At 50.9% G+C, this 12,937-nt stretch overlaps 1 protein-coding gene across 1 annotated transcript in view; it reads right to left on the bottom strand.

The window, feature by feature from the left end:
* The window catches only part of SEMA5B (sema domain, seven thrombospondin repeats (type 1 and type 1-like), transmembrane domain (TM) and short cytoplasmic domain, (semaphorin) 5B), a gene marked incomplete at its 5' end in the record, with an annotated part of 105,576 nt that overhangs the window by 16,056 nt on the left and 76,583 nt on the right, over positions 1 to 12,937 (bottom strand). The window contains 8 exons of the mRNA XM_010145759.1: positions 478 to 522; positions 1,402 to 1,551; positions 2,512 to 2,682; positions 4,528 to 4,746; positions 5,386 to 5,611; positions 6,881 to 7,028; positions 8,530 to 8,673; positions 11,229 to 11,410. Of these exons, the coding sequence (XP_010144061.1) occupies positions 478 to 522; positions 1,402 to 1,551; positions 2,512 to 2,682; positions 4,528 to 4,746; positions 5,386 to 5,611; positions 6,881 to 7,028; positions 8,530 to 8,673; positions 11,229 to 11,410 (1,285 nt within the window). The remainder of the gene's footprint in view (positions 1 to 477; positions 523 to 1,401; positions 1,552 to 2,511; positions 2,683 to 4,527; positions 4,747 to 5,385; positions 5,612 to 6,880; positions 7,029 to 8,529; positions 8,674 to 11,228; positions 11,411 to 12,937) is intronic.

Genomic DNA, 12,937 nt, shown 5'->3' with positions numbered 1-12,937 from the left:
TTCCCTACCACGGGGGCTCCCAGGGCCGTGGCAAAGCGCCACGAGTGACCGGATCTCTGCAAGTTACATGTCAGCGAAGGCTCTGTCTAAGAGACCCTGGTCACTAAAATCTTCCCGGGTTATGTAAAAGCCCCTGCCCCCAAACCGCTGACGGCTCACAGCGGAGGAATGAGGCATAGCTCTTCCTTTCTCCCAAACCGTTTACCCTGTGGGGAGAGAGAGACAAGCAATGCTCTCCCTGGTAATTAATGACCCTCAGTGGCCAACCCGAGCTCCAAAATAAATACAAATCTCGGAACTGACAAGTGGACACGCAAGACATTCCTCCGGCCTGCCTCAGACAGCGGGACTCCAGCGGAATTAAGGCTATCAGCGGGCTAGGAGCTGTACAGATTAACGGCTTTGTTCGTACTGCGCAGGCAGAAAAGAAGCCAGGTTAAGACAAGAAATAAGGTAAGATAGTTAGTGGTGCCCTACCTCCACAGGTTGTGCTCTCATCGATGCTGGAGGCTGGCAGGATCACTAAACAAAGAGGAGAGGATTGGAGAAAGACGTCATTTTGCCGTCCCTTTACTTCTTGGAGTAATTAAACCCCCAGAAGGTGCTCGCGTGTTCTGTAGCAAGCCGAGAGTCTCTCTAAATTGAATGTTAAGCTCAGAGTGTGAAATAGGTGCAACAAACCCTCTCCAAGGAGCTGACAGTTCCAGTACCGTTACCTGATCCCCTCCAGCTTCTCCAGTTTAGGGAAAGGAGACAGCTCAGCCACCCATGAAAAATAAGAATAAGCTGCCCAGCGACCTCGGATTTTTGTAGGTCAGGGCACTGTACTCCAGGAGAGGACACGTGGAAAGGGGTTGTTCAGTCTAGACCCATATCGAGTATTTCCCTGATAAATTCCACAAAGCCCAGGGAGGAAGATGTTGATGACCATCTGTCCATCAACAGTGTCACTCTGTTAGACCCTTGATTCAGCTGCCCACCTCACACACCAATTTTCTCCACCTTATTTCTTCATGCTTTTGGGATGCTTCTTTTGATCCCTGAACTCCAGCACCTCCCGTTGCCCGTGTCCACGCTGAGAACAGAGGTAATGTTTATGACCCAGCCTGAGATGACCTATTCCAGGTTCAAAGCTTCAGTTCCGGTGAAGCAATACTAGTTATTCTTTACACATCTGGGCAATTCCGTTTTGAAGAACTGGCAAGCTGCTTTAAAGGAATGCCAGTTACCCTGTGCCTGGCATGAGGGAGTTTATAACATGTTTGTTTGCTCGTTTTTCTAGAAGCATCCAAACCCAATTTATAGTGGAGAAAAGCTTAGCCTAGCTTGACAGTCTGGGCACGAGCTGCTCTCCTGCCTCGGCCCACCCTCTCCCTCCCTCCTTGATGACACCGTACGTACCAGGGATTTCGTTATAGAGGCAATCCTGGTACTGCGTGCTGTTTCCGACACACTGAGAAGAGTCCGGGCTGTGCACCTCACAGTACCGGCTGCGGTACTGCACCCCCTCCTCGTTACACAGGCTCCACTCCGACCACTCTGACCAGCCACCTGAAATCCAGCATAGAAAAACACGGTCACCAAGAAAGAAGAAGATCCCCTGTAGACACTTGTCTGGATCCTGGCCTGGGTCTCTCTGCATACAAATACCAGCGTCAGCTTCATAACCTACTTGTCATATTCCAGTTCTCTCGGTACGGACTGAAGCGACACTTGCCGGAGCACCGAGCAGCACAGAGTTGTCTTAAAATCTCCCGTATCAGCCCTCTGGCTAAAGGCGTACAAGGAGCTGGATGGGGCAACACTGCACCAGGACATCCAAGTTCTGAGGTGGCCTCCCAGGGGTACCTCAAGCAGCCAGCACAAGTTCCGGCAGTGCGAGAGTTTTCCTGAGGTTCCCAAGGGCAGGAGTCGGCCTGCTCTGGATCAGGAATGCACAAACGCTGTTGAAAGCCCGCCCAGATCTAAACCGTGTCCCCTGGCACGTAGCACCCGCTCATCTGCCTGCCTGTGTAAGAAGAAGGGAGGTCTGTCCCTTCAGCAACTGTACAGATTGACGCCTCAGGACTCCTTTTGTTTGTCTTGTAAGCTCGGACGCTGAAGAACGGAGCTCCTGCTTTTTCAAATCCTTTAAACGGATCAGCCTTTAACAAGATTCTGCCTGCCTGGCACCAGAATGCCAGAGCATGGGCTAGTGAACGGGCACAAAGGGAGGTGATGCACTGCAGCTGAACCCGGGGGGGTCTCCTGCTTTTTCAATTCCTTTAAACGGATCAGCCTTTAACAAGATGCCAGAGCATGGGCTAGTGAACGGGCACAAAGGGAGGTGATGCACTGCAGCTGAACCCGGGGGGGTCTCGTGTTCCCCTGGCTCAATAGACACGTACTGAATGGACAGAAAAGCTTCCAACTGACTGGTGGTGTCTTGGATTTATCTCTTAAATCTTTTGCAGACGTCCCTTGCTCCCGCCACCACCCAGGCCAGTAGGAGCAGGGATGAGAAGGGGCTACCTTCACATGGGTGCGTGTTGCAAAGGGCCTCCTCAGTGTGCAGCCCAATGCAGATGTCCTCTCCGCTAGATGGAGCTGGATTGGTGCAAGTCCGCGTGCGCTGGTAGTGTCCTCCTCCACAGGTTGCTGAGCAGTGAGACCAAGGAGTCCAGCAAGACCACGAGCCTTTCACTGAAGGAAATTGAAAAGCAAGGAGAGAGAGGTGGATGCTGTTGGTTATTCCCCTCGCTGTGACGAAGCTGGAGAGTCCCAATATCTCACCTTCCAGATCCACCTCCCCCAAACTAACTAGCAGCTTCTTGCACCCCAGGACATTTGGGCCTGACAACACAAGAGGGTACAAATGTGCTGCGCTCTGCATCTGCAGAGCAGATGCCTACACGCAAAGAGACTCTGCATCGTAAAATGCCAAAGTATTCTTTAGGGTAGGCACTGAACTATTCTCTTCTGTTCTATTCTATTCCTATTTCTATTTATTTCTCTTCTATTTACTCTACAACTTTTTATAATACAGTGTTGTCGTTATTATTATATTGTCTTCTGATGCTTCACCTACAGCCACAGCAGACTGACTTGGGAAAACGGCGCTGAACATCCAAAGTGGAGCTGACATGGCACCTTTCTGTGGGGACGCCCCGAGTCCTCTAGTTCCAGCCTTCAGGAAACCGAAACTCAGAGGCTTGCTTTATGGTCCCTGCTCATTGCAGGAGAGGTTGGACTAGGAGACATTTAAGGGGACTTTCCAGCCCAAACCTTTCTATGATTCTATGACCTGAGTGCAGCCCCGTAACAGGTTAATAATAAAACTAGGGTGGGGCTTAAGGTTCCCGATTCCCACCCCCGCCTTGTCAGGTTGCTACACTGCCTGATTTGCAGGTCCACATGCCACTAACTCAGAAGACAATAAAGTGATGACTTAGTGCGAGATAAACCCAGGCTTTGTATATACACATTGAGTGAGGCAGGGAAGGAGGGAGACACAGAGAAATAGTAATCATGCACTCAGAACAGATCGTAAAACATCATAGTGTCCAAGTGGAGAAAACAGCACAGGAGAAGGGCACAGACATCAGTGAAAAGCCACTGAGAGCTTCCAAAATAGTACTAATAGCTGCCTTGATAGTGCTGGAGTTATTTTCTTTTTATGGGCCATAGAGCGTAATATTTGACACGCCTGCTACGCTCTTGCCGCACATTCTGATCATATCTGCATTGGAATTTTGTCTTTGTATTGAATTTTAGAATCACAATACTCCTATTATACTAGAGCATTTTCAAGTGAGGCCACAAACTGTACTGCCAGAGGTAGATCATTGCTGGAGCTGCAGAGCTGAGGTAATCTGTGTAAGAACACTTAAATTTCGTTTAGTTATTACAGAGCAGGAAGGATAAGTGAGAGAGAATAAGGTAGTCAATGATCTATTATTACTATTCTGGACCAGGAGTGCAACATAAACATGAGGACAAACTCGAAAACCAGGAAACCAGGCAAGAATACTCCCTGCTGGCTGTGCAGGAAATGGTAACTGATGTCAAGAGGAGATGCCCACCGCAAGAACAATACGTAAGCAGGAGAGGGGGGAGAAACAAGTGTTCACAAGAAGAACCACCACATCAAGCATCTCTACACAGTATTAAGCCACATTTATTAAGCCTGTCTCCTCATCAAGGTGCAGATGCACTGTGATGCCCTCCACTGGATGGAGCATCAAACCTTCCTGAAACAAAAAATTGCTATACCAAGCCATGATACTACTTCCTCTAGAGGCTAAGTCTGTGTTACCCTCTAAGCTGAGGCGAGACTTAAGTCATAGCACTGAAGATCAAATACATGGGTCATTACAATAGCTTAAAAAAAAATAAGGAAAAATCCCCCAAATAAAGCAAAAACCAAACCACATAGCTTGGAAATACTGAGGTGTTTTTTGTTTGTTTTGTTTTTTTTTTTTTTTTGATCTGTCATTAAGACATGGAGGAATACTTCTGAATGTCACGCAAGAAGATCATGATGGTTACCTGGGCAGGGATGCGGATTGCAGTCCTGATACTCCATCGCCGACCCCACGCAGGGCAAGCCACCGTTTTTAGGTTCAGGGTTTGTGCATGTTCTCTTCCTGATCCTAAAGCCCAACTCACAGTCCCTGGAACAGGAAGACCAGGCCCCCCAAAAGGACCAGCCCCCATTGATAATCCGTGCAGAGGTCTTACCAGTCTTGAGGAGGTCATCAACAAGAGCTTCAAGGAAAACAAACGAGACACCATGAGATCACAAATTAATCAGCTGAAGGGCTTCAGCTCATGTATAAAATCAGGATTTATGTGCCCTGGGGTAGAGTTTCTGTTGAAATCCCTTAGCAAGAGTTTTGTTCCCCAGGGTTACAACTAAAGCAGACACAAAAAGAAACCTGTACTCACACGCAGCATCTACTGATAGCCTTGATAAATGACCTCGCTGGGAAATAAATCCTGGCAGCCGAGGCTGTGCCCTCAGGACACTGCCTTGCATCGCAGCAGTCCTGCAGGGAACAAGCCCAGAGGCAGTGCACAAGGGGGCCTCCACAAACACAGATAAAGGCCCACTGTCCTGTAGAATGGCTCTTTGCTTCCTCCCTACTCTCTCGTTACTTGCCAGTTCTCTCTGGGCCAGCCTGACGGCAGCATGAGCAAATCTCTGCGTGCTACGAGCCCGCAGCCGCTGCTCGGTCGGTCTCTAAGCCGCAGGGCCCTCTCCAGCCCTGCCACTCTGCCGTGACACTACTTGTACCGGCCAAGACTCATGCAGACACCATCGGGTTCCTGTTGTTCTGAGAGAATCTCCCTTCCACCACCACAGCACGGCTTGCCCTGTGGTCCCCCAGAGCTGGCAAGACGTACAATCGGTATCACACACTGCTGAGCCATCGTTGGGGCAGAAGCGGCTCTCGGTTTTCTTCCTCCCAAACTGCAGCTCGTGGGGATCAGACAGCTGGGCACGACACGTGTAGCGGAAGCGCTGCTCTTGGCGGGCACCGTTCTGGGTGACGTTGACAGGCATCCAAGGGGTCCAGGGTGTGTTCCTGCGCACCTCCGGGCAGCTCTCCGGGTTGCAGGTCTTATATTCCTGCCAAGAAGGAAAACCACTCTCTCCTTACCTATTAAACAGCAGCAGCCTAACTGACAGCGGTTTATTTATACTCCAGAAAATAAGGGGGTGCCCTCTGGATCTGAAACCACCTCCACCCACCTGATCCAACCCCTCAGATACAAGCCAGTGCTGGGCACAGCGCAAAATGCGATGGCTACGGGGGCGATGGCAGCGCAGCGCTTGGGCTGGACCTCAGAGGTGAACTGCGCTTGCTAGTTTAACGCCTCCCTAGGGGTTATGTTTCCTTTGCTGACTCAAAGTCACGTGGGGCTTCAAAAGCTTGGTACATTATGGGCAGGAGAATAATTCAGGCAGTAGATGATAATACTCCTAAACAAGCTTTTCTGCTGTGCCCCTGTGATGCCGCACTCAGGACAGCCGAGGGAAGCCACACGAGGGCAAAACGTCAGTAAGGTTTGTCCCTTGAAACGGGTGTTGTTTTATTTTTAAGATAATTTATCTCTTTTTACAGTTCTTTTTGTCTGGTTGGCTTTTTGGTGTCTCTAATGAGGGCTGCGCACCAATTGCCACCCTCGCTGTAGAGCATCCTCGCCACTAGTGGGAGGAATTGCGGTGACAGAGCCTGTGTTCCTGTTTGAAAATAAATAAAGCAAGCAGTCTTTTCTGGCAGAGGCAAAGAAAGGCAATGCTTCAAGAATTCTCAATTCTAGAGTAAATGCCAAACAGCTTGTGAGCAGATGGGAGGTTCCAGATCAGATCTGCTTACGCTCGAAGAAAACTCTCTACAAAACTCATTAAAACAGCTGCATGAAACAGCTGCCAGGATAGGAAAGGGAAAATAAAGAGAGAAAATGAGTAGCCCCCGCCTCACTGATGGGCTGGCTAGGTGTCTGACCTGCTGTTCACTGCACAGCGTCATAAACTTGGTGTTTATGAGAGTGAGACTAATTCCTGATGCGGGTAGGGTTTCCTTGACTCAGCAGGCTCATCCTTGGGAGTGGGACAGAAAACAAAAGACTTATAGTGCTTTCGGGTATCTAGGGCTGCAGAGTCCTCTCTACGCCAGGCTGTCCCCCCCGGTACACACACACACACACACGAGCAACTTCACCGACTTTGCCACTCCTTTGCTTCCCAGTCCATTCAGCATCCTCTCCAGCAAAAGCTGAGGAGAGCATTTTCTTCTAGCTTGAGAAATAAAATCAAGGTGAAGCCAGGAGTTCAATACCAAGTTCCTAGATGTCAGCAGGTGCCCCTTGTGCCATGTCGGTAAACAGTACATACCACAGCACAGCCTGGACACGTATTTCCGTTTTCACAGGATCTCTGCCTCAAATGAATCCCTCCACCGCAATTCACACTACATTTATTCCAAGGGCCCCACGAGGACCAAAAGATCGGTAAGGGACACGGACTGTTCTCATTGCAGAATCTGAAATAAGAAAGCGCATTGCTCAAAAACCAGCCATGTCTGCACATCCGAGGGACAAAACAGTGATGGACACAAGGCGCTCTGCTGTCACTGGGGCGCAGCTCACGCAGGCACGGAAAGGCTGACACCACATTCGGGTTAGCACTGCTCCCGCTCGCAGCAGAGAATTGCCCCTTGTTCAGAATCACCCAGACTGGCTCAGCGAGGCAGATGGAGAAGATGGTCAGGATCGGGCTTGGGAAGTCCTCTGATCTCCAAACCGCTGTGCACTGAAGCCGCAGTGGAGGTCATAAGCTGAAGCCCACGTTTCACAAAGAGAGAGAGTGGGTGGGAAATATTTTCAACGGGATGCCCGGCGGGAAGTCAGCTCCGCAGTGACCAGTCACTAGCGGCACATGCTGAACACCTGACAGTCTTCTCCTCACAGGACCTGGCCCTTACTGCTGCTTGGACCCTGAGAAAGCAGTGTCGGCAACTGCAGCTGCACCACGTGCTATACACACCTAGCAGCAGGCCCTGCCTTAATGCTATTTTATGTTCTCTTCTCCAAAGGGGACTTTAATTTGTTCAGCTTTTTAATCAATGTTGTTCTCAAACTGAATCACACAGGACTGCAATTGACTCAGATGTGGTCTTTAAAGCCCAAAAAGGACCATCGTGAACGGCCACAAATCATACCAAACAGTAAAACGTCCTGAATCGAGGAAGGCAAATAAATTTCCTGTTGTATTCTGAGAAACACAGAGAGATCTGTCTTAAGTGACTACTCGAGGGACAAACAACAGCCTACTGCCAAGCGGAGGTGGCCTTTAGTGAAATGTCAAATCGGGAAACCAAAGTGGGATGCCTTGAAGCACGTGTTTAAGGAGGGGCTGGGCTTGAAGGAGCGTAATAGTGCAGATGGCTCTGGAGGTTCAAAAAGAATTGCCTTTTTGCATTTTTGCATGAAATTGCTTCGTTTAGAAGGGGGAAAATAAAAAAAAAGGTGTTTACTGATGCCAAGCCCAGCATAAACTTAACCTCAAGTCTGTGAGTTAAGCTGTATTTTTTTTCTTGAACTTCTTTTGGTGCATCAGCACAATTAATAGAGACTCAGGAATGGTGCAATTGGCAACCAAAGCTGCACCTACTCAACTGCCTCCTCGGGGATGGATCAGAGCAGTGTGACTGTGCCTAGGGACTCCCCGCTGCTAACAGCAGGCACAGCGTCTCCCTTGGGCGAGGAGGTCCGCCCTCTCCTGGGGGCACAGGGACAGCTGAGAAGGTCTGAAAGGCCCTGCCTGGGAGCGCAGGCAGCTCTGAAGTCTCGAATGTTCACGGGCTCGTTGAAAGAGAGTGGCCGTGCGTGTGCGCAACCTCCGTCCTCCCAGGCTCTGGAATTCCTTCTGCTTTGTGCACTCAGCCAAACAGCCTCAGCCTGCATTCGCCTCGGAGCCACCACTTCCAGCTGCCAGCGTTACAGCCGCGGGAGGGAACGCCCGGCATCATGGACACCTCTTACCTTTCTTCCCTGCTCTGTCCAACGCAGACCCTGCCCCCGTACCGTGGAGCGGGGTTGCTGCAGGATCGCTGGCGGACCTGAAAGCCGATCCCGCAGGAGGTGCTACACGGGGCCCAGGAAGACCAGGGTGTCCAAGCGCCGTTTCTAACAAAGAGGGTGAGAGAGAACGGAGTATGGGAGTGAGCTCGTTGTCTGCCCCCGTCATGCTGTGCTTAACACCAACACACATAACGCACTGACGAGGGAGTCACTGAACTCACTGGAGAAGAAATTATTCATCCATTTCAGCCAGACTTTATAGCAGTAGAGATTTAGAAAAGGGAGTTTCAAAAGTGCTCAGCATTGGCCCAACTTTCCTCCCATTGAAGCCTCCAGGAACCAGGAAGGAAGTGAATGAAGCCAGTGCTGAACGATTTTGAAAATGCCTCCCAGGATTTGCTGGCCAACAGCGTAGTTGCTATAACTCTCACTGACTGCTTCCCCATCAGCTCCCCCATGCCTCATAACCCCCCTTTTCTAAGCCAACGGCTGATTCCAGAGTTGTATCTCCTGGACTCTTCCACACAGAGCGCAGGTTTGGAGGCTCACGAACGCCCGTTGTGCCACAGGACGCAAAAAGCCCACCCTCTGCTAATTCCGTATGTACTGACGCTTGAAATCTCTTGCAGCAACGCTCCTGCCAGCTCCCGTGGTTCCATCACAAACCTCATCGTACGTTTTTCTAAAGCCTTCAGCACTGAACCCTATTACGTGGAAATCTCAAATTTCATTAAAAATAGCAATAATTGCTTCTAGCTTTCACGGCCACCTGCAGACACCACTGTAGCGTGACCTTCCATCGGTAGGAACCGCGAGGCAATTAAGAGCTCAGAGGCATGATCGAGTTGCAGGCTTTAACGAGTGATCACGTCTTTGCCGAGCAGAGGGAACTTCGCCTGAAGCGGGTGTGATGTAAAACCCCTCTGTTCGCACCTCACCGACAGCGAGGCCAGAAAACTCTTCGTGCCTCGCTCCTCCTCGCTCCGCTCGTGGCGGAGAGCTCCTGCCACGCTGCTGCCGTGCGGCGACTCGACCGCGTGCTTACGCAGCCGCCGACGTTTTTGTCTCTGAGATGGTGCATTTATTAAAGCTCACCTTCCTCTGGTCCGGCAGCACTACCAAACCTTGGAACGGGAGAGGAGGAGCCGTATCTCACCTCTTCCCTGCTGCAGGTCTCATTTCGCAGGGCACCAGTGGCCTGTCTTACAGGTCAGACACTCTGTCTTACAGAACTGCCTCGTCTTGACACTGCGCTGCCTTAAGTCACAAAATCTTGTTTCTTTGGGGTTTTTTTCCTACAGAAAACCCTTTATCAAAAGTCTAGTCAAAAAAAACCTCAGGTGCTTACTGGTTCTTGAAAGCCAAGCCTAAGAACAGATGTTAATTTTCAAAGCATTTACTGAACTCGTAACACTGCTGGCAAGAAGAATTTTCTGGCTCAGCACCTATCAGGGTAGAGGATGAAAGTTAAAACCCACATTGCCCTTCGCTCGCTTTGTATTATTTGTTATCAGCTCTTGCCTGTTCTTGGCAGCTTTATTTCAGAACCCTGTTGGATGTTTCCCCCCTCCTCCTCTTGTTCTCTCATCCCTCTCCCTCCTTCCATTCCCCTCTCCCACCACAAACAAGGTCAAAGAACAAGAAACTTACATAAAAATTCTACTATTCCACCTTATCCTGCCAGGTTTTAACCCACCTACTACCTCCCTACTCCTTAACCCGAAAGCAAGATTATATGCAAAATCACAAAAAGAAAAAAAAAAAAAACCAACAAATGGGAGGTTGCTGTTATTGAAGAAAAGAAGGGAACGTAAATTCCTCAAAAACCGAAGAATTCTTCGTATCTATCAGCTTCTTGAGATTTTTAACAGAAATAAAGACACCTTCCATTTTCAGAGCTCCAGCTTTCTAACGGAACTCATCTTGAAGCATCCTGCTCCCTCTGCAAAAAGAAATCTCAATGACATATGAAGTCAATTAAAGGAAATTTGAGGGCTGAGGCGGATGTAGGATGACCAGATGTCCCGATTTTTCAAACCATGCTGTTTTTCTGTGTCTTAAGATTGAATAATCTATTTTTCATCCTCTTCTTAGAAACCATTCCTGCCTCTTTTGCCATCGGAGCAGTGCTGAAAAACCCGTCCCACTGGTGTTCTTTCCATTAGGAGCCTGCGGGGGAAGGCTCCGCGCAGCCTGGGGTGGCAGCTCGGGGGCAGGAACGACTGCACGCCTCCTGGGCAGCACAAGCCACAGCTGGAAGGAGAGATGCCAGCTGAAACACGAGTGCTGCTGAATTTTTGGAGCCAAGACCGGCACTGGTCTCCAGGGATGAGTCAAGAGACAGCTGTCCTTAATGTAATGAATGTTTATGGAGAAGATAAAGCAGATAAAAACTTCATTGACCCAACATTTTCCAGAATATTGGCTGGCCCCACCCTGGTTGAGCGGTGCTTACAGTGTTGCGTCATCTTTCTTTGAGTCATGAGATGATGTAGCCTGAGGGTGGTGGGGAAACATGGACATAAACACTGTGGCTACATCTGGACACCCGACTGGAGGACATTTAGCTCCCGTACTGCGCAAGCACAAGCTGCAGGCTTCCCTGGAAAGACAGCACTTCGACACCAGCTGAGCTACAGCCTACAGAGGTGCTGGGGTACCTTGAGCAATTTGCGACCTCGATCCTGGCCCCTTCACAGCTGCGACCTCCGCATCGAGGACGAGGGCTGTCACACGAACGTGACCTACACATGCAGGAGCCTGTGCTGTCCCCATCCGAATGCTCACACGGTTGCCATGGGGACCAAGGCCCCAGTCTTCCATTTGTCGTCAGGTTTTTCACCTAATTTTAAAAGAGAAACGGTCATTAATAGCAGGTTTCCATTTCTGGAGACAGCCCCTCAATAGAAATGCCAAACAAAGCTGCCGGGGGGATTAGGATGCAGCTTAGATGGGAGCTGTCTGTGCTTGCGAGCAGGATTCAAAACACAGGGTTGTTTTCAGACAATGCCGCATCAATATTTACCCTGCAAATTCCACCCCGCATACCTAACGTGTGCGCACAGGCACCCGAGCCGACCCAGCCAGCACCACAGCAGGCGCGAGCCTCCATCCGCCAGCCCACACAACCAGCCACCGCGCTGCCCCGGCCCGCATCGCACAGCTCAGCTCCAGCCTTTCCAGCCACACAGCGGTCGGTGCCGAGTGTCTCCGCTCCGTTATGCTCCTGCCTCCGCAGTGCTTGGGGCTGCTCCTGCAGAGTATTTTCCGAGCTAGCATTCACATAACCATAGTGACCAGCTGAGCCGGGGCTGCGCTGAGTTTGGCCCTGTCCGAGGATGCAGGAAGAACTGGCTCCCTTTCTAAACGGAGCTGCAGCCTCAGTGGCTACGCTGGGGGAAGGGCAAAGACTGGAGGAGGTGGTGGGGAATTAATGCTGAGGATCGCTAGTGGGCTAAAGAGCAAGAACCCATCTCCAGGCAATTTTTAGACCAGACCACGCTGCTGTTTCCTCGGCTCTTTGCTTCATGCCTGTACAGCCCTGAACAGGCTGGGGCTTGTGCTTCCCTGCGTGAAGAAGCGAAAACGCAGCAGTCCTGGCAGACCAAAAGCACGAGGAACAGAACTCTTTCAGCCCAGGACTGCTGAGAGCTTCCAGGAGACAGGGTGTCAGAGCTTGCTTCCCCGAGCCTTGTTTCAACCGGAGCTGCTAGGTGACCCCAAGCCAAGGGAAGACAAGTGCTGCCTGCTTCTCCCAGGATCGCTCCCAGGTCACCGCTGCCTTCTCCTGCTCACTCCACCACTACCGCAAAATCCAGCAGCTCTGGAAAGCTGCCCTGAACAGCCCTGCCCTGGCTTCCCCTCCTCTCCCGACTTCAGAAACGCAGGGCTGAGAGTCACCCCTGCTGCCCCTGCCTAGGTACAGCTCTTCCTGTGCTACGGCGCAGCACCATGAGGCACTCTCCTCCATCCTCTCACCCTCACAGGTGGGACGGCAGCTGCCTGCAAGTCGTTCCTCTCCACTGGTAGTGCCCGTGGGGTGGTGGGGTTCTCAGCAGCTTCGGGAAAACCACTGGCAAAGGAAACACTGGACTTGGCCTCGGTGTCACATGCAATGGAGGGTGAAGAAAGGAAGAGGCTGGGCCCCTGGCAAACAGCCCTGGCCCCAAATCTGAGCCAGCTACCACTGACAAACCCCACTGTGCCATGCTTCTCCGGGCTCTGCAGTCAGCGGGATTGGTCCCCTGGGCTGCTCCAGGGGGGAAGCTATTTCTCCTGCTTTATGGACGAGGAAAGTGAGGTGCAGAGAGGCTGCGAGCCAGTGGGTGAGCCACACAGGGTGCCACAGCCAAAGAGCAGCGCTTTCAAA

The sequence above is a fragment of the Buceros rhinoceros genome, unplaced genomic scaffold (genome assembly GCF_000710305.1).
Source record: "Buceros rhinoceros silvestris isolate BGI_N320 unplaced genomic scaffold, ASM71030v1 scaffold9041, whole genome shotgun sequence".
Taxonomy (NCBI): domain Eukaryota; kingdom Metazoa; phylum Chordata; class Aves; order Bucerotiformes; family Bucerotidae; genus Buceros; species Buceros rhinoceros.
The sequence above is the reverse complement of the archived record's forward strand: the minus strand, read 5'-3'. Positions and strand labels throughout refer to the sequence as shown.